This window comes from Myotis lucifugus, unplaced genomic scaffold, assembly GCF_000147115.1.
Source record: "Myotis lucifugus unplaced genomic scaffold, Myoluc2.0 scaffold_19, whole genome shotgun sequence".
In the NCBI taxonomy this organism is placed as follows: domain Eukaryota; kingdom Metazoa; phylum Chordata; class Mammalia; order Chiroptera; family Vespertilionidae; genus Myotis; species Myotis lucifugus.
This window is the reverse complement of record NW_005871067.1, coordinates 3,080,254-3,100,090: the sequence shown is the minus strand read 5'-3', so window position 1 is coordinate 3,100,090 and position 19,837 is coordinate 3,080,254. Positions and strand designations below refer to the sequence as shown.

The window sequence follows — 19,837 nt, the reverse complement described above, 5'->3', positions numbered from 1 at the left end:
AGAGAGAGAGAGAGAGAGAGAGAAAGAGAGAGAGAGAAAGAAAGGGAGGGGGTAGGGAAGGAGGGAGTTAAGGAAGGAAAGAGAGAAACATTGACATGACAAACATCAATTGGTTACCTCCTGTCTGTGCCCTGACTGGGGATGAAATCCGAAACCTAGTTATGTGCCCTGACTGGGAATCAAACCTGCAACCTTTTTGGTGTATAGTCCAAGCTCCAACCAAGAACCACCTTGTCAGGGCCCTGACATCTGTTATTTATCCATCCGTGAAACATTTTGATTTCTTCTTATGTCATCATATTGTACTAGATTATTTTGGGTATGCAGATGAGTGAGATAATCTCCACATCAGGTGGGAAGGTGGATACAGTTATTTTGCAACATGATCTGTGATATTTGATTTAACTGATTGTGACAGTTCTGTAACTGCTCAGAAGAGATCAAAGTTGCTCTAAAAGGCTCCCCCCTCATCTTTGATGTCTAATTGTGACTATCAAGTAAATGTTTTAATAGAAACACACCAGTTCATCCAAACTGTATTTTTATAAGACTGTATATTAATAATAATTGCTTTTGTCTAGCAGTTCTCAAAGTGTACCTCCTTTATCTTCATATATTCTATCTCTTTGGTCTGAATTATATCAGTGTTGGCAAATAATTCATCCTTGGCCGAAGGATTGACTTCATTATTATCTGTTGACTAATTATTAACTTTAGTTAATAGCCAAAAATCATTTTGAAAGTTTTTTAATCTAAAAATTAAAAATTTTTATTATGGTTGAATAAGGTTATAAATGTAGTAGATAGGTGGTAAATCAGTTTTAAGAGACATTCCAAAAGTGATTGCACGTCAGCAGCTCAATAGAATAAGTATTTAACATCTTCAAATTATTTTATCTGAAGGACTGTGTTCATTTGATTATTAAGGCTTACATTTTTAGGTCCATTTAATTTCTTCGGTCACAGGATAAAGAAGTGTGTCTTTATTGTAAACAGAAAACACTGTGTCTTTGATTTTCAGTTGTTATTTACCTCTCTGTAGGGATTCTGTTAAATTAATAGAGAAAACACTATTTTTGAAGGAAAGTTAGCTGAGATCATTACTTTTGTTTGAATCTGATTTAGCTGCATTGCACTTAACAGCTTGCATCCAGGTGAAGATTTCTGACCCACTAACCCCAATTAGAGATTAATAGAATTGTTTTGCAGAGAGAAAAGGTATAATGAAAAAAATACAATTATTTTTTTAGTTAAATTATGGTTCTCTTAATTATCTTTTTATGTTTTAAATTTTAGAAATATGGAAAACTGACCACTTGTACTGGTTGCCGAACACAGTGCAGGTTTTTTGATATGACTCAGTGTATAGGTCCTAATGGATATATGGAGCCATACTGTTCCACTGCTTGCATGAACAGTCACAAGACAAAATATGCAAAATCACAAAGTAAGTTTCAGGGATTTGGGCTGTTAAAAAACTTTAATAACATGACTAATTTTCTAACTACTTTCCTTTAACTTTATTCTTGTGCTTGTGCTAATTACATAAATTTTTATTTTTTATTATCACACTAAACTATATTACTGGAAACTTTAATTATTAATGTTTTGATCATTCCATATTTCTTTTAAAATTATTGAAGTTCTGTCCATGCCTGTGTTCTTAGCTAAAACCTTTTCCATCTAAATATCTAAAACTGAGATTGTCTCATGTATCTGTGTGTTTTAGAGACATAATAGACTCTTTTAGGACAATACTTTTTAAGGTATAAATAAATAATTTTGGAAATTAACGGATAGTTTACAGAAGGATCCATTAAGAAGCTATTCTGAGGTTAATTAAGATATATTTAAAAAAAGACTTTTATTACTTTATAAAGAAATCAGTTATGTATGTACCTTTTCTCTCCTAGGTTTGGGAATTATTTGCCATTTTTGTAAACGAAACTCTTTACCTCAATATCAAGCCACAATGCCTGATGGAAAACTGTATAACTTTTGCAATTCCAGTTGTGTGGCTAAATTTCAGGTTTGTTATTTATTTTGCATAACCCTTACCCTAATAAAATAGACCTAGAAAATACAGTGTAATATGCTTTGTCTTTACTTAATGTACTAATTTTTTAGTTAGTTTTGTTTTTTTTAAATATATTTTTATTTACTTCAGAAAAGAAGGGAGGAGAGATAGATACATAAATGATGAGAGAGAATCATTGGTCGACTGCCTCCTGCATACCCCAAACTGGTCATTGAGCCCCAAACCTGGGCATATGCTCTGATGGAATTAAACCGTGACTTCCTGGTTTATAAGTTTATGTTCAACCACTGAGCCACAAAGGCTGGCCAATCTTTTTAGTTTGTTGAGGGTCACATTGGTAGGTGAAGATTCTAGAGTCACAGCAGACATGGCTGCCCCCAGCTCTCTACTTAGAACTTTTTTGTTTGTTAATCTTTGCCAGAGGATATTTTTTCCATTGACTTTTAGAGATAGTGGAAGGGAGGGGTGAGAGGAGGGGGCGGGCAGAGAGAAAGATCAAGATCAAAGTGAGAGACACATCGATTGGTTGCCTCCTACATTTGCCCCGGGGTGCCCTGATCAGGGCCTGGGATTGATGCTCTAACCATTGCACTACTGGCCAGGGCCTAATTGACTTTTTAATTGTATTTATGACATAGACTTTGTAGGGAAAAAACACCAAAATTTAGCTCCATGTCTGATGTGTAGTATTTTCTTAGTAGATCGTTTGAATAACATCATGTGATTCTTATTGGGGAATTCTGTTTTATGAAGGACGTAGGTAGTATATTTAGCTTGGAAGTAATAAGCACAAACGTTTTCTTCATATATTAAAAATATTGCAGGTATAAAGGGGATTGGATTTTAATACAAGATCAGTTTCAAGGATACATTTTTCATTTTGTTAAATGTAAAGGTCATCTTATTTTGGTAAATTGTAAATTTTGGCATATGGATAGTCTCAGAAGAGTATCACTGGAAGTATTCAAACTTAAGCCTGTTGACTAGGAAGGATAGTTTAGAGAGGATTTAGCATTAGTTAAGTGGTCGGAATAGGTCTACTACCTGCTCTGAAAATTTTAGGGTATTACACAAAATTTCTCACCAGTGCACAAAGCGGTGCATCATGAGTTCATTTGATCAACAGTTCTGTGTTGCAGGCATTGTGCTCTGTGTTAATTTATTTAAAATGAAAATGCAGTCTCATATATATTGTAGTAGTTAACAGTTATTGCATTTAAGTTGAAGTGGTTTTGAATTCAGCCTGGTGAGAGTTATTTTTGTTAGTAGTTATATCCTCATCTGAGCTTAGGTGATTACCATATTCAAGATTAAACTTTCATTTTGGAAGTTGAGATTATGGCCATTGATAACACCCTTAGAGTGGCAAGTACTGCTTCTGACTTGTTGGCTTATCCATAAAGTAGACATTAAGGAATAAGGAGTAATTTGGTGAGTGAAGGACAGTGTCTTTGGCATGCTGCTTGTCATAACTTTCTTTATTCCTTTTTGATGTTGGGTAAACTAAAATGTTAATGGAAAATGTTTTAACTATTTTTTTCTTTTAATTGAAACTTATATTGCCCAGGATTTGATGAGACCGTTTGTGTAATAGTACATTGTATATTTTAAAGAAACACTGAATTTAGACTTTGACTTCTGAGGGATGCATGCAAATAAGTCTGTAGGCAGCCTCATTGCTTTGTGACTCTGTATAAAAGTAGTGCTAGATTGACATATAGAAAAGCAGCGTTTTTTACTTTTTCTTTATTTTAAAGCAAATCATAGATTTTGAACTATATGTCTTCATTAGATGGTTTTCCATTCTAAGTTTTGAAAAAATAGCCCTGACCGGTGGCTCAGTTGGTTGAGCTTTATTCTGTACACCAGTGGTTCCCAAACTTATTTGGCCTACCGTCCCCTTTCCAGAAAAAATATTACTCAGCGCCCCCTGGAAATTAATTTTTTAAAATTTTAATAGCAGTTAAACAGAAAGATATATGTATTAATGTTTCTACCTTTTTCGTAAAATATAGTAAAGAAAGGTGTAAATTAGAAACATTGAAGTTTGAAATTATGAAACTATTTATTGAACTCAGAATAGAAAGGTAATACAAAAAAAGTTAAAACAAATGCACCTGTGGCCATCACCGCCCCCCTGGATCGCTGCAGCGCCCACCAGGGGGTGGTAGCGCCCACTTTGGGAATCACTGCTGTACACCAAAAGGTTGTGGGTTCGATTCTCGGTCAGGGCACATATTTAGGAGGTTGTTTTGATCCCAGTTGTGATGCCTACAGGAAGAAACGGATCGATGTTTCTCTCTCACCCTTCCTCTCTCAAGTCAATAAAACATATCCTTGGGTGAGGTAAAACAATATTTTAAGAAAAGTTGTGAATAAATAATTTTAATGGACTTGAATTTTCTTGAAAATAGTTAAGGTTAATGGCAGTTTTTATTTAAAAATTTTATTCATCTGATAGTTGCTGTCTTAAATCTGCATGTTTTATTTTTAACAAATTTTAATTGTGTAGAACATTGCAGAAATTTTAAAAATGATAAAGATTATAAAAAGAATAAAAATGCTACAGGTGGTTTTCTCTCCACTGCCACATTGAAAAGAATTTTATTAACTATTTCCTACATTCACAAGATACGTAATATGGATTAAAGAATGAAAATTAAATATCATTGTACTCCCCCACTCAGATTAGATTAAAACTTTTAAAGCCCATGTGTCCTTATATCTTCTTCTATGCTGTAAATGGTTTTAACTTGTAAAATAAATATAAAAATAAATTCCTTATATCAATGCCAGTCTATAAATCTTTTTTCTCTAACTTTGTATATGAAACGATCCACTTTTAAACGTAATATACGCTGGCCCTGACTGGTGTGGCTCAGTTGGTGAGCTCGTCATCCCTGCACCTAGAGGTCACCGGTTTGATTCCTGGTTGTGGCACATGCCTGGGTTTTGGGATCGATCCTGGTAGGGGGTGTGCTGGAGGCAGCTGATTGATGTTTCTCTTATCTCTCCCTCCTTCCCTCCCTCCCTCTTTCCCTTCCTCTCTAAAAATCAATTTAAAAAAAAAGTAACATAGTTTTTCATTGATGGATTTAGGATGACAAAGATGGCAGCAGTGCAAGTGGGACTGGTCAGCTCTGCGTCTCCTGTTAGGGCTAGGTTTTAAATGAAAAATTTTATTTATTGATTGACTGATTTTAGAAACAGAGAGAGGAAGTGGGTGGGAGAGAGAGAGAAACATTGATTTTGTTGTTGCACTCATTCATGCGTTCATTGGTTGATCCCTGTATGCCCTGACGGGATCAAACCTGCAACCCTAGCATATCAGACAATGCTTTAACCAACTGAGCAACCCGGCCAGGGCCTAGGGTTTAAATTTTTATTTACTAGTTCAGAACTTGGTTAAACAACTTCACTATTATTTGCTTACATTTTATTTATTTTTTTCTGGTGCTTTTTTTACTTTTTCTTTTTTATTTAATCCTCACCCGAAGATATTTTTCCATTGATTTTTAGAGAGAGTGGAAGAGAGAAGGAGAGACTGTTGAGGTACATGCCCTTGACCAGAATCAAACCCAGGACCCTTCAGTCCGCAGGCAGACACTCTATCCACTGAGCCAAACTGGCTAGGGCTGCTTACATTTCCTTTTTTTTTTTTTTTTTTTTACATTTTTCTTAAAGAGAAAAAAGAAATCAGGATTGGTATGATCCCCCCCCCCCCTTTTTTCATATATGTTTAAAATTAGTAATCCTGTGATAAATGAATTTTAATTTTTATAAGACATACTTAATATAGTAGTATACATCTTAAGGACAAAATTTAGAAATGTAATTTTATGTATTGAAATACTTAAGCAAAATACATACTGTTTTCTGGACATAGTCAATATTTGACAGTTGTCATAAATAAAAATTCCAAAATCCATATCAGACTCAGTATATTTTGTTCTTTGTTTTGTTTAAGGCTCTAAGTATGCAGTCATCTCCAAATGGCCAGTTTGTAACTCCGAGTGATATTCAGTTGAAATGCAACTATTGCAAAAATTCCTTTTGTTCAAAGCCAGAAATCCTGGAATGGGAGGCAAGTCATATTTTGTTACGTATATTATCTAGTAAAATAATTATGGCATTTCCATCTGAGAATTTGTTTCCTAGTGGATAAGGATCAGTTTTTCAGATTTTGTATATCATTAAGAAAGAAAAGATGCTGTCATTAAATATGATGCATCATCATTTTTGAATCATTTACTTATGTGGGAGCGGCACTAACAAAAGATCTATTTTGGTTTTTTCAATGTAAAACAAAATTATTGAAGTCATATTCACTCTATATTATGTTCATAATAGTATATAGGGTGTCATCTGTGAAGTATTTTCCCCATCTCTCCCTTATCTCTTCTCCTCTACCTCCCATCCATCCTAATAAATATTTTCTGTGAACTCTAATTGTATTACCCACTACCTGTAAAATAAAATTTGCTAATCATTTACCATATTGTCATTTAACATTTTATAATTTTGTTTTAATAAAAGACTCCTAATATAAATTTATTTTCCCTTTTCATCATTCTTGCCTTCACCAATTTATTAATTTACTTTGCCATATCTTTTTGCCATTAGCAAAAACTTTGATCACTAATTTTTCTTTCATTAAGGGGTAGTAATAGTGGATGGATGGATGGACAAGGTGGCCCTGGTTGAAAATTGCTTTTTGAGCACTACTTATCTTTGGCCCTTCTTTCTTTCACCTTTTTTTTTGAGAGCACGTAGTATATAAAATGATACAAGGTGCAGTACTAACAATAGCTCCTGAGCCAAAACTTATTAGTGGCTGTTGGCAAGTCTTAGGTGAAAGGAGATTCCCAGAAACTACACAATTTTTAAAGTACTTTGAATATATGAAATTTCATTATTTTAGCACTTTAGTCACTAGAAAATTTTCTAGTTTGTTAATTTGATTGGTGTAGTCTTAAGAACATTTAAACCAATCATTCTTTGAGACTGTTGAGGCACTCAGTGATGATTTTTAGTGACTAAAACCCTTTTTAAATCTTAGCAGGAAGAATGTTGAATGGCCAATAATTAGAAAGGACAAAGGGTTGATGGGGAATGAGGAAATGAGCTCATGAGCAAGCACATAAGAATAGTATCATACAGGAGATAAATTGTCCTGATAATACTAGATGAAAATGAGGTTCTTCTCACCCTCTCCATGTCAGCACCACCCTGCCTTTGCAGTCTTGTGCTGTGTTGCTTTTATTTATTTGGCAGGCAAATATTGGAAGGAATTAGGAAACACCATTAAATTGAATGGGAATTGTGCCTGACTCTCAGGTAATTGAGAACTCGGAGGGCCTCTTGCTTCTTGCAGTTGCAGTTTCTTTGTTGCTTTTTTTTTTATAGTTACATGTCCATGATGGGGCACCTTCCCACTGATGATTGCCTTACTACTTTAGTTACTTCCTAGGCTCGTTCATTCATTTTCCTTATATGGGTCTTCAGGTATCTTTGCTAGTGTGAGACAATTTAGACCTAGTCTACATCCTGGGAAACGCTGCTGCCCTGGAGGTTTTAACTTGTTCCCGACTGCATACTTGAAAAATCACTGGCTCTTATGGGTTTGAGGCCAGGAGAAATAACTAAATAATTACTAACCTTGCTCTATTCAAGGGAGCCCACTCCACTCTGTCTTGAGCTTAGCAGCACAATGGGTAATGGCTCCATATTGAATATCTTATCCACAACAGGTCTGTTACTCTTAAGCTGTGATAAGAATGGGATTGAGCCTACTTGACTATACTTAACAAAATTATTTTTGAGTGAAAATGTTAATGTCATAATTTTCATCTTTTTGTTATATCTTCCATTGTTTTCTTCACGTAGCTCCAGTTCTGTTAGCAACACTAGATTGCTGTATTGCTTTGGTGATGTTTGTACTATTTTTCTATAAGTTTTGGTTAGTTAATGATATTGAATTTTGTGGAGTTTCATCTAAATATAGCAGTAAATTAGTTAAACTAGGTGTCTGTGGTTTATTAGAAATGTATCCCCAAGGAAGATAACATTATGTAGGTAAATGATTTAACTTAGTTTCTGTAAACATGGCTTGTTTATTTCTTAAACTTGTTCTCGAGATGGTTGTCCTCTGCTTACCAAGGTTCCCATTATGCATTTAGAATAAAGTGCATCAATTCTGCAGCAGAACCTGCTCAGACGACTATAAGAAGCTGCATTGCATAGTTACATATTGCGAGTACTGTCAAGAGGAGAAGACTCTTCATGAAACAGTAAATTTCTCTGGCGTTAAGAGACCCTTCTGTAGTGAAGGCAAGTGTATATACAGTGTTGTTCATAACGTATTAATATTTAATATTCTTTTGCCAAATTATTTTCAAACTATTAAGTGTACATGTCTAGAAGAGCTGTACAATTTTAGTGTAGCTGAACATAACAAATTGAGTTTGCTTTTCTGTTGACTTGTTTTGTAAAAAATTTGGTAACATGCTTACCATTTCTGGGAAGTTTCTATAATAAAATCAAATCATTATCATACCATGTCATTTTTAAACATACAAATTGTGACCCGAAAAATGACTTCCAAGTGGACAAGAATTCTTTTTTATTGGATCCATTTTTCTGTCTAGCATACTGCCTAGCCTACAGAAGTTTTCAATGTACCAGAAAGAAAAGTACCTGTGGCATTCCTATAATGGAGAAATACTCAGGTTTTCAATTTGGGATGCCAGAGAAACACTGACTTTTGTTAATAATGCATTTTGAAATTCTCTTTCCTCTCATACTTCTGCCCTGGGGTCCAGCAGCAGATTATAGCAATGGACTTCAGTCCTTACTCCAATTCTCCAGAGATAGGAACCATGATCGTCACTATGGGTTTTGGGCTCTTGTGCTTATTACTTTTCCCCAAATGTCACATTCTTGCTTGAAGTTGGCTTTCACTTTCTATTCTTTCTTTGGTCCCAAACACTGAACTCCCAGCTTTCCTATCTGCTATCCTCACCTATTATTTTCCAGTTAGTTATTTTTTTTCTTTTCCTGGATCCACTTTTTCTAAGGATTTCTATTGCTAGTTAGGGCCAAGGAAAAATTTGGAGCTTCTTTTTGGCCGGAACCACCATCTCCCTGTAATTTGCAAAAATGATGAACACAAAGGGAAAGTGGAGAAGCACTTGCTATATGTTCTTTAGGCCTTTGAGAAAACATGGGGTTATTCCTTTGTCCACATAAATGCGAATCTATAAGAAAGGTGATATTGTAGACATCAAGGGGATGGTCATTGTTCAAAAAGGAATGCCCCACATATGTTACCATGGCAAAACTACAAGAGTCTACGTCACCCAGCATATGATGGGCATTGTTGTAAGATTCTTGCCAAGAGAATGTATGTATTGAGTATATTAAACACTCTTAGGAGCTGAGATAGCTTCCTGATATGTGTGAAGGGAAATGATCAGAAAAAGAAAGAAACCAAAGAGAAAGGTTCAACAGAAGCATCACCCTGCTCCACCTAGAGAAGCACATTTTGTGAGAACCAATGGAAAGAAGCCTGAGCTGCTGAAACCCACTATGAAGCCATGGCATGCTAAGTGTAAAAACATAAAAGACTTCTGTATTGTTTAAAAGAAACACAGTTTGAAAATCCTAAATTCCAGCAGTAGGGATGACAGCAGTACCAAAAGATTGCCAGTTTTTTCAGTATTATACATTTTACATAGAAGTTTGTATATGTAAGAGAGTACTGCTTATAAAACAAAGTATTCCAATTTTATAGGTTTATTTGGCACAGTTCATCTGGAATGAAAGGGTACTGTTTATTGTTAAGATCACAGCTATGATGAAAAATGACAGTGTTTCATTGAAAAGATTGATTCAGAATTAATATAACCCTTTTTACACCTGAATTTTTGTGCAGTGACATTCTTAGTGATTCCTAAATCTGAATGTATTGGAATTAATGGCTAACATACTTACCGGTGATCTTGTGCCCTTGGGATTATCTGGATTTTACTAAAATGAACAGATAAGTAGCAGCAAGTAGATAATTGGTGTTTAAGAACATAATTTTCAATCAGAGGGATGTAATCAGAGGGACTTAATCACTGTAGACGGGCAATAAAAGCTTAAAAAAAGGATTCGTGTCTTTTTCCTGTTTAATGTATTTTTTTTGCTTTTAACTGCATCTAATTTTCTATTGGAATCTGCCAGAAATAATGAAACATACCATCTGGTATTACTATCAAAATCTTGTTAGAAAAATGAAGCTAATAAGGTGAAATATTAAAAATAATTGTAGATATAGTTCAGAGTAACAGAAGTTATAGATTAATTGCTAAATAGATTATATAAGAATAATTAACTGCCAAAAATATTATATATAAAACATTTGCAATTTAAGTTTACAGTTTGGAAAGATCATTTAAAGCTAGGTTGATGAGGACAGAGTTTGTGGAGGATTTCAGTAGATAAGGAGTTGGAAGGTCATTCTTATGTGGCACAGCATGAGTCAAGTACAGAAGATTATTTAATCCTCAGAGATATAAATAAGATTGATATGTAAAAAATAAAGTAATGCATTTACATAGTATGTAAAATAAATATTTTATTGAAGGAATGGAATAAAAAAATGTTTTCTCTTTACAAGTCAATAAATCAGTTTTACATCCCTGAAGGTCTTTGTAGGGTGGTAGACAAAAAGCCTAGAAAATTCCACTAAAATGCCCACTTACCTGAATTATATCCTTAAGTTTGCTTTTGAGTGAAAATGTTAGTCATAATTCTCATCTTTTACTTGCAATAGTCTACTCTATTTCATTTACTAAAATGCCAATTTGTGGAGAGTTTATGATACTTAAGATTATATTTAAATAGAGCCTATAAATCAGTTCTGAGACATTTCTAGATTTGAATGTCTTAGAACATTAATAATTTGAATCCACATGGTATCCAACATAATATTCCATGTCTTGTTTGAATTTTTACAGGTTGGTGTTGATCACAGGAGATTTCATAATTTTGATCAGGAGAGAAAAAGGACTTTATATGTGAATTTATAGAAAAATTTTAAAGCTAATGACGTATTTTCCATAAGCTCTTTCTCGCTCTCAAAAGTAGCTTTTAATGACCTATATGCCATAAGCTCATTCTCACTTTTAAAAGTAGTAGTTTTTTTTTTTAATATTAAAACTTTTATTTTTCAGGCTGCAAACTGTTGTACAAACAGGATTTTGCAAGACGTTTAGGATTGAGATGTGTTACTTGCAACTATTGCTCTCAACTGTGTAAGAAGGGAGCAACTAAAGAATTGGATGGTGTCATAAGAGATTTTTGTAGTGAGGACTGCTGTAAAAAATTTCAGGATTGGTACTACAAGGCAAGTAATTAAAAATTTTTATGACAATCATGACTTTAACCATTCTTTAAGAAAACACTGTAGTTATTACCATGATAAATATGGTAACTTACTTATTTTTTAAAAATGTACACATATTTAGCTTAGCCCAGATTATACAATTCATTAAAATTTTTGTCATTGTAGTTTGTTCTTTATACCAAAGTAGCATTTTTACTTGTTTTATAACTTTGGCATTATTTAAAACTAGGATATACCTGTATTTTCAGTAGTGAAGCACAACAAAATGGATTACTCTAAAATTTGTTGTCTTTATTTTACTAAATAGAAATATTTTTGGTGACTACTTAATAATCAGTGTTGAACATTAGCAGGTAATTGTTTTGGATACTTACAGTGTGTTTTACAACAGATTGTTCTCTTTTGCCTTTTAATTGTGGGTCTTTGGAGAATTTCAAATTGAAAGGATACTATGAATTTTTCCTCTTTTCTTTTGTATTATAATTAAAATAGAGAAATCTATTGGTTTCTTTTCTTTTTTGGGAAGCAAATAAATGTTTGGCAAAAGACCACACTGTTCTAGATGTTGCCATTTGTTACATTTTGCTATTTTAAAGGATAATTGTATCTAATATTTTTATTTTATGCAGTGTTTAATGATTAAATTTCAGTGAGGTGGTGCATTTCAGAATATATAAGAATATGTTACTGAAATAACTACGGATAATTATCTATTTTTTAAAAATGTATTTTTATTGATTTCAGAGAGGAAAGAAGGGAAAGAGAGATAGAAACATCAATGATGAGAATCACTGATTGGCTGCCTCCTGCATGCCCCCTACTGGGGATCAGGGCTGAAACCTGGGCATGTCCCTTGATCTGGAATCAAACCGTGACCTCCTGATTCTTAGGTGGACACTCAACCACTGAGCCACACCAGATGGGCTGTCTGTTTATGTTTAATGTCAGTATTCTATACATTAAATACATTTTTATTGTTGTTCCTGATAAATCTAACACATTTTTGGGTAATATGCACAGTAGCATTATTACATATTGTACTAAATTGAGTGTTTTGTCATACGGCAGCAATTTGTAAAGCAAGTAACAATGATGATTTTTCTATAAAACCAATAGGAATACAACCTTAGAAATGAAAACGGAGTTGCCCCTCCTGCTTCATTATTGGCCTCTCCAGAGGCAGCCAGTAGGACAGTCAAAGAATAACTTTCTTCTTAGTGCTTTCTACTTGAATCAGACTGTTTTCCTTCACCTTTCCTGAGTCTCTTCTATTCACTACTCCCTTCTGCTCTCTGTCATCTTGAAAATGTGGTTGAGTCCCACTCAAATTATGATTTTTTGACCTTTCTTCTTCCACCTTTTTAATATAAGAACTCAAAAATTTAGGTTTTAGTTTATTTAAGAGTGTGACCCTTATTAGTCAATCCAACTTTTATTAGAAAAGTGATTCCCTCCCCCCAAATGGTGCCTCATTAAGGAATCTTAGAAAACTGTAACTAGCCAATCAAGTTGTCAGCTCACCTTTAGTCATGAGCATTTGCTGCCTAAATAGAGGAACACACATTGAATTTTCATTTTCTGTTATCTTTGTGCTTCAATTTGAGAGATACCTAGAATATAGATAACTCTACATTTTTATTTATTTTATTTTAAATATTCAATACTAGAGGCCTGGTGCACGAAATTCATGCACAGGGGGATGGGGAAGGGGGTCCCTCAGCCGGGCCTGCACTCTCTCCAATCTGGGACCCCTCGGGGAATGTCCGACTGCCTCTCGCAGTCCAGGACCGCTGGCTCCTAACTGCCTGCCTGTCTGATTGCCCCTAAACCCTCTGCCTGCCTGTCTGATCGCCCCTAACCACCTCTGCCTGCCTGCCTGATTGCCCCTAACTGCTCCTCTACTGGCCTGATCACCCTTAACTGCTCCCCTGTTGGCCTGATCGCCCCTAACTGCCTCTGCCTCGTCCCGCACCTGGGATCCAGGATTCCCTCCTCCAGCCAGTCTCAGGCACCCTGGACCCGGGCTTCCCTCCCTCTGGCTGGCCGCAGGCACCCAGGACCCGGGCCAGCTTCGCCCGAGCAGGTCGCAGCTGCTGGGGACCGTGGGCTGGCGGCTTCGCCTGGGACGCAGCCGTAGGCACCCGAGACGGCGGGGCAGGCGGCTTGTCCCTCTCCCGGGCCGCTGGTGCAGGCTCTTGCGCTGGCGCCTGGGACCACGGGGTGGGCGGCTTGTCCCTCTCCTGGGCTGCAGCCTGGCTGATTTCCATTCCTCTCTTGTGAGCTCATTTGTGCCTGGTTGGTCCCCATTCCTCTCTCCCCAGTTTTGAGTGTCTGAGCTGTGAGGGTGTGATGACAATTTGCATATTAGTTCTTTATTATATAGGATACTTCTAAAATTTCTGCTATATTTCTTTGTCTCTCCCCCCGCCCCCCCCCCCCAACTCCCCACCTAACAAGACATTTTGAATGATCTGGTCTATATAATGGTTTGATTTTGGGTTAAAATAGTGGTTTATTGTATATTGTCTCTTCTAGATTGGAATAGAAAATCTGTTGAAATCATGTAACCAAAATATGCTGAGAATAAAATTGTATGTCTTCTCCCAGATTATTCTTTAGAAGGAAGTAGATTTTACTTTTCCTCAAAGTAACTGTTCCCAGGCATATTATGAAACCAGGTGGAAGCATAGTTCTTTTGTTCTCTTAAGTTTAAAGTTTTTGGAGAAAAAGGATTTGGTATTGTTATTAAATAATACCTAGGAGGTTGATATGTAGTGAAGATAGATCAAAATAAATAAAACTGTGTTTATTTTTTAGAAGGACGGAGATTTTACTGTTTCTCAAAGTAACTGTTTTGAAGAATACTACACAGTTATTTTTTAAGAGAACTAATAAGCTTTTCTTAAACTTTTACTTCAAACTAAAGTTTGTGGTTTTTTTTAACACAGATTTTGCTTTGTTTCACAAACTAGTATTAAGTGGTGGCAATACTAAATTCTTAAATGTGGAGGTCCTGTAATGTTTTACCAGTGCAAAAGTATTTTTTTCTTTTTCGTCTGAACTGCTAAAAATATTGATCTCCCTCCCCCACCAGTACAATTATTCTTTGTTTTTGAAGTTACTTTTAGAAGGGGACTATCTAATATTCTTGCTTTAAGATTGTGCTTTTTGAGTAACTGAATAATTCCTATTAATGCTTTGCATTAACCAATCACCTACTCTTTTATCACTTCATTTTAAAAAATGAATCACTCTATTGTATTCAGAAGATATATTGGGGAGTCATAAAGAATTTCTTTTTAAAATGACTATAAAATCCTCTATTTTATTTATGTTCATGGTTTACTTCCCCTACCCCCTGTAAAACTAGGTTTGATTTTTATAATGGGGAACAGTGGATGTATATATATCAACCAAAAACCAAGCAGTTGAAACTGTCCAGTAAATGTAAAATATTACATCAGTATAGTATAGTTTGAATGAACTTTTGTTATTGAAGAGATTCCTGTAGTAGCTGAGAGGTTGGATTAAGGTCTTATAATTAAGAGTTAGTACCTGCCTATTATTTAGATTGAATCTGTGACTGTCAAACCCCCGACCCCCAAATGTCATATAGTCCCTGGTTTTCCACAGTGACAGGAAAACCACTAACTAAAGAAAATACTTTTAAAAAGTATTTTTTTTAAAATATATTTTTATATTGATTTCAGAGAGGGAGAGGAAGAGAGAGATAGAAACATCAATGATGAGAGGGAATCATGGATTGGCTGCCTCCTACTGGGAACCGAGCTCACAACCCGGGCATGTGCCCTTGACTGGAATTGAACCCGGGACCCTTGAGTCCTCAGGCTGACCCTCTGTACACTGAGCCAAACCAGCTAGGGCTAAAAAGTATTTTTTAAACAAGAGAGCTAAGTCACACTTTAGTTTTTGTGCTATAGGAATGTATTTCTCTTGTGATTGGGAGATAGTGGTATTGGTGTTGATAAGGAATGGTCATTAGTGATGTTTTCAAATTAGCCATCCTAGTTTTAGTTCAGTTCCAAACACAATACCTGGAGTGTGCATGAATGAATGTAAAAGAACAAAACAAGAACAAAAAGAGTTTCACCACCTTTGAATTTTTTATTATGGCATTAAACTTGGAATTAGTATTGAGTTCTGTTGTTATTCTTTTATCCTGAAAAAAATAGATACCAATTTTATTTCCCTTTGCAAATTATCATTAATCTTGCTCCTTTTATTTTCTTTGGATAGAATCACCTAAATTTGTTTTGAACCTTCTGGAAGAAAGGGGCTTCAAGTATTGTTATTATAAAATCCAACTGTCTATAATTAACAAAAGAATGAAGTGATTTAATTGCTGAGATTCTTTGGGTGGAATGTTCTTGGGCCTGTGATATTCTAAATTATTGTGTAAATGGCAATATTATCATACATTAATGTTGCCAGAGAATCTAATTTCTCCGTTGCTAGAGGAGTAGTGTTCTTGGGGTGCTGCTTGAATGAGTACTTCTGGAGGCTCCCACAGGAGGATGAGATGTGGTATAGGCTTTATTTTCATGGAGTTACATTTCTCGGTAAAGTCCCATGTCCTTTAACCCATTCCTGAAAAAGCTGCACCTGCGGCATTAGTAGAGCTAGAAGCAAAGCCAGTGTCCAGAGTTTCCATTCCATTGTGAAGTTGAGTCCCGCAGAGCATCAGGCTAGATTAAGTCCATTAGTCCATTGTGTGGGTCCCACATGGTCATGATCCACGTGGGTGAGTGTGAGCCCCACAAGCCAGGAGTCAGGCTTGAGCAGCAAGGGAGCCAAGAGTGTTAAGAGGGCAAGAGAGTGAACTCTCTTTGTTAAGGAGTTTAAATAACAAATTTTCTTACCCTTGCAGTGGCTACACCTATTCTGGGCACAGTCTTCATCCCAGGTGTAACTGACAGATAAGCATCCTGCCACATCACCCAGACCTTATTGGAGAGTGTTAACTCCAGTTTCTTGGCAAAGCTGTATAAAGGGCATGATTCTCCCCTTTACTCCTTTCCTGTTAATAATAACCAGGTTATTAGCAGTAGCAATTATCCCCTGAAAAAAATGAAACCTTTTGTAATCTTACAAAGGAGAAATGTGTGAAGGATATCACTAAGAGTCCATGAAATACTTGGAGTGTTTTATACAAATTGATTTGGCTTTTAGATGTTGCATTGAGAACCTTCCTGCAGCATTTTACATTAGGATTTTGATTCTCTAGTTATTCACATTAACTCATTTTGTCTTTCCATTGTCTTTATTCTTTTTATTATTTTTAAATTTTAATTTAATTTAATTTATTTATTTTTAATCCTCACCTGAGGATATTTTTCCATTGATTTTTTTTGAAGTGTAAACAATACTAATCTATCTATACTTATCTTTATTAATTTTTTTTTTTATTGTTGAAAGTATTACGTATGTCTCCTTTTTTCCCCATTGACCTCTCCCCGGCCACTACCCCCCCCTCTTGCCCACCCAGCACAAGCCTCCACCGCCCCAGTGTCCGTGTCCATTGGTTATGTTAATATGCATGCATAGAAGTCCTTTGGTTGATCTTTTACATCCTCCCGCCTCCTTTGCTTTCCCTCTGAAGTTTGACAGTCCGGTGCTTCTCTGTTTCTGGATCCATTTTTGTTCATCACTCTATGTTGTTCATCATATTCCACATATGAGTGAGATCATGTGATACTCATCTTTCTCTGACTGGCTTATTTCGCTTAGCATAATGCTCTCCAGGTCCAACCATGCTGTTGCAAATGGTAAAAGTTCCTTCTTTTTTATAGCAGTGTAGTATTCCATTGTGTAGATGTACCACCACACACTTTTTAATCCACTCATCTGCTGATGGGCCACTTAGGCGGGGTTCGAAATCTTAGCTATTGTAAATTGTGCTGGTGGGAACATAGGGGGGCATATATCCTTTCTGATGGGTGTTTCTAATTTCGTGGGATATAGTCCTAGAAGTGGGGTCACGGGGTCAAATGGGAGTTCCATTTTTAATTTTTTGAGGAAACTTCATACTGTTTTCCACTGTGGCTGCACCAGTCTGCATTCCCACCAGCAGTGCATGAGGGTCGCTTTTTCTCCACATTCTCTCCAGCACTTGTCGTTTGTTGATTTGTTGATGATAGCTATTCTGACAGGTGTGAGATGGTACTGCATTGTCGTTTTGATTTGCATCTTTGGATGATTAGTGATTTTGAGCATGTTTTCATGTGTCTCTTGACCTTCTGTATGTCTTCTTTTGAAAAGTGTCTATTTAGGTCCTTTGCCCATTTTTTTGATTGAATTGTTTATTTTCCTTTTGTTAAGTTGTATGAGTTTCCTGTAAATTTTGGAGATTAAACCCTTATCAGAGATAACATTAGCAAATATGTTCTCCCATGCAGTGGGCTTTCTTATTGTTTTGTTGATGGTTTCTTTTGCTGTGCAGAAGCTTTTTATTTTGATACAGTCCCATTTGTTTATTTTCTCCTTAGTTTCCATTTCCCTAGGAGCTGTATCAGTAAAGATATTGCTACAACATATGTCTGATACTTTGCTGCCTATGGATTCTTCTATGATTTTTATGGTTTCCCGTCTTCTGTTTAAGTCCTTAATCCATTTTGAGTTTATTCTTGTATATGGTGTAAGTTGGTGGTCTAGTTTCATTTTTTTGCACGTATCTGACCAATTTTCCCAACACCATTTATTGAAGAGACTCTCTTGACTCCATTGTATGCTGTTGCCTCCTTTGTCAAATATTAATTGAGCATAATGGCTTGGGTTGATTTCTGGGTTCTCTGTTCAGATCCATTGGTCTACTATATACAGTGAGTGGCCAGATTATTATGACCACCTGACATTTGTAGGCAAATTAGCCGTACACTGCATCGTTTGGGATATGGAAGCCGAAGGCCTGTTCGAACACCTTTGCTTTCTGCAGTTACCAAGATAAAACGGCTCCAATTCGCACAGGAACACAAGGATTGGACAGTCGAGCATTGGAAAAAAGTCATGTGGTCCGATGAATCACGTTTTCAGTTGCATCATGCAGATGGCAGAATGAGAATTTGGCGGAAACAGCATGAAAGCATGCACCCCACATGCATGAGTACAACCCTTCAAGCTGGTGGGGGCAGTGTTATGGTTTGGGGCATGTTTTCCTGGCATGATTTGGGCCCTTTAATTCATGTGGAAAAACGTCTGAATAGCACAACATACCTAAGTATCGATGATGATCAAGTTCATCCTATTGTGTTGATGGCGGATCCCAATAGAGATGGCTTCTTCCAACAAGACAATGTGCCATGCCACAGTGCTCATATTGTGCAGGAGTGGCTTCAAGAACATGAGGGAGACTTTACCTTGCTTAGGTGGCCCCCACAATCACCAGATCTCAATCCAATTGAGCATTTGTGGGACGAAGTTAAAAGAGCCATCAGGCAGCTGGTTCCACAACCATCAAATCTCACAGAACTGGACAGTGCTATTCATCAGGCATGGTGTCAGATTCCTCGCATCACCTTTCAACATCTCGTGGAGTCAATGCCAAGAAGAATCGCCGCAGTATTGAAGGCAAAAGGTGGCCCAACGGAGTACTGATGGGGTGGTCATAATAATTTGTCCACTCAGTGTGTGTGTGTGTGTTTGAAGTGAGCAAGGGATTTAGAACATGTTTGAAGAAATAATGACAGAAAACTACCGTAACCTGGTGAAGGAAAAAGTCACACAAATTCAGGAGGCACAGAGAACCCCAAGAAAGAAGAACCCAAACAGGCTCATACACAGACACATAATTAAAATGCCCAAAATTAAAGACAGAATCTTAAAGGCAGCAAGAGAAAAGCAAATTGTTACCTATAATGGTGCTCTCAGAAGGCTGTCAGCTGATTTCTCATCAGGAACTCTACAGAAGAGAAAGACAGGAAGTGACATGAAGTATCCAAGATAATGAAAAGCAAGGATTTAAACCAAAATCACTATATCTATCAAGGCTGCCATTCAAAATAGATGGTGAAATAAAGATCTTCCCAGACAGAAGAGGCTAAAGGAGTTTATCACCATGAAACAAGCACTGCAAGAAATGCTAAAGGGACTGCTATAATGAGAAGAAGAAATACAGAGAGCTAGAAACCTAGGCATACAGAATTAAAATGGCAAGAAATAAGTACATGTCAATAATAACTTTACATGTAAATGCTCCAAGCAAAAGACTTAGTATAACTAGATGGATAAGAAAACATGACCCATATATGTATTTTGTCTACAAGAGACCCACCTCAGAACAAAATACTCATACAGAATGAGAGTCTCAGTTTCCCTAATACTCCTGCCTTGGAATCCTGTAACAGAGGGACCTGGAGAGTATTATGCTAAGTGAGATAAGCCATTCAGAGAAA

The 19,837-nt window shown here is 36.2% G+C and overlaps 1 protein-coding gene across 21 annotated transcripts in view; it reads left to right on the top strand.

The window, feature by feature from the left end:
* Window positions 1-19,837, top strand: part of ZMYM2 (zinc finger MYM-type containing 2) — a 150,278-nt gene that overhangs the window by 92,988 nt on the left and 37,453 nt on the right. For 18 of the 21 annotated variants that reach the window (XR_002828421.1, XR_002828418.1, XR_002828417.1 and 15 more), the window contains 5 exons: window positions 1,297-1,447; window positions 1,914-2,029; window positions 6,006-6,122; window positions 8,218-8,368; window positions 11,257-11,429. The exons of 1 other annotated variant lie outside the window; for it this stretch is intronic. Coding sequence is in view for 12 of the 20 variants with exons in the window: in XM_014452884.2 (XP_014308370.1) it covers window positions 1,297-1,447; window positions 1,914-2,029; window positions 6,006-6,122; window positions 8,218-8,368; window positions 11,257-11,429 (708 nt within the window). In the remaining 8 variants the exon portion in view is untranslated. The remainder of the gene's footprint in view (window positions 1-1,296; window positions 1,448-1,913; window positions 2,030-6,005; window positions 6,123-8,217; window positions 8,369-11,256; window positions 11,430-19,837) is intronic. 2 more of the 21 variants (XM_023751129.1, XM_023751132.1) reach the window with 2 other exon arrangements.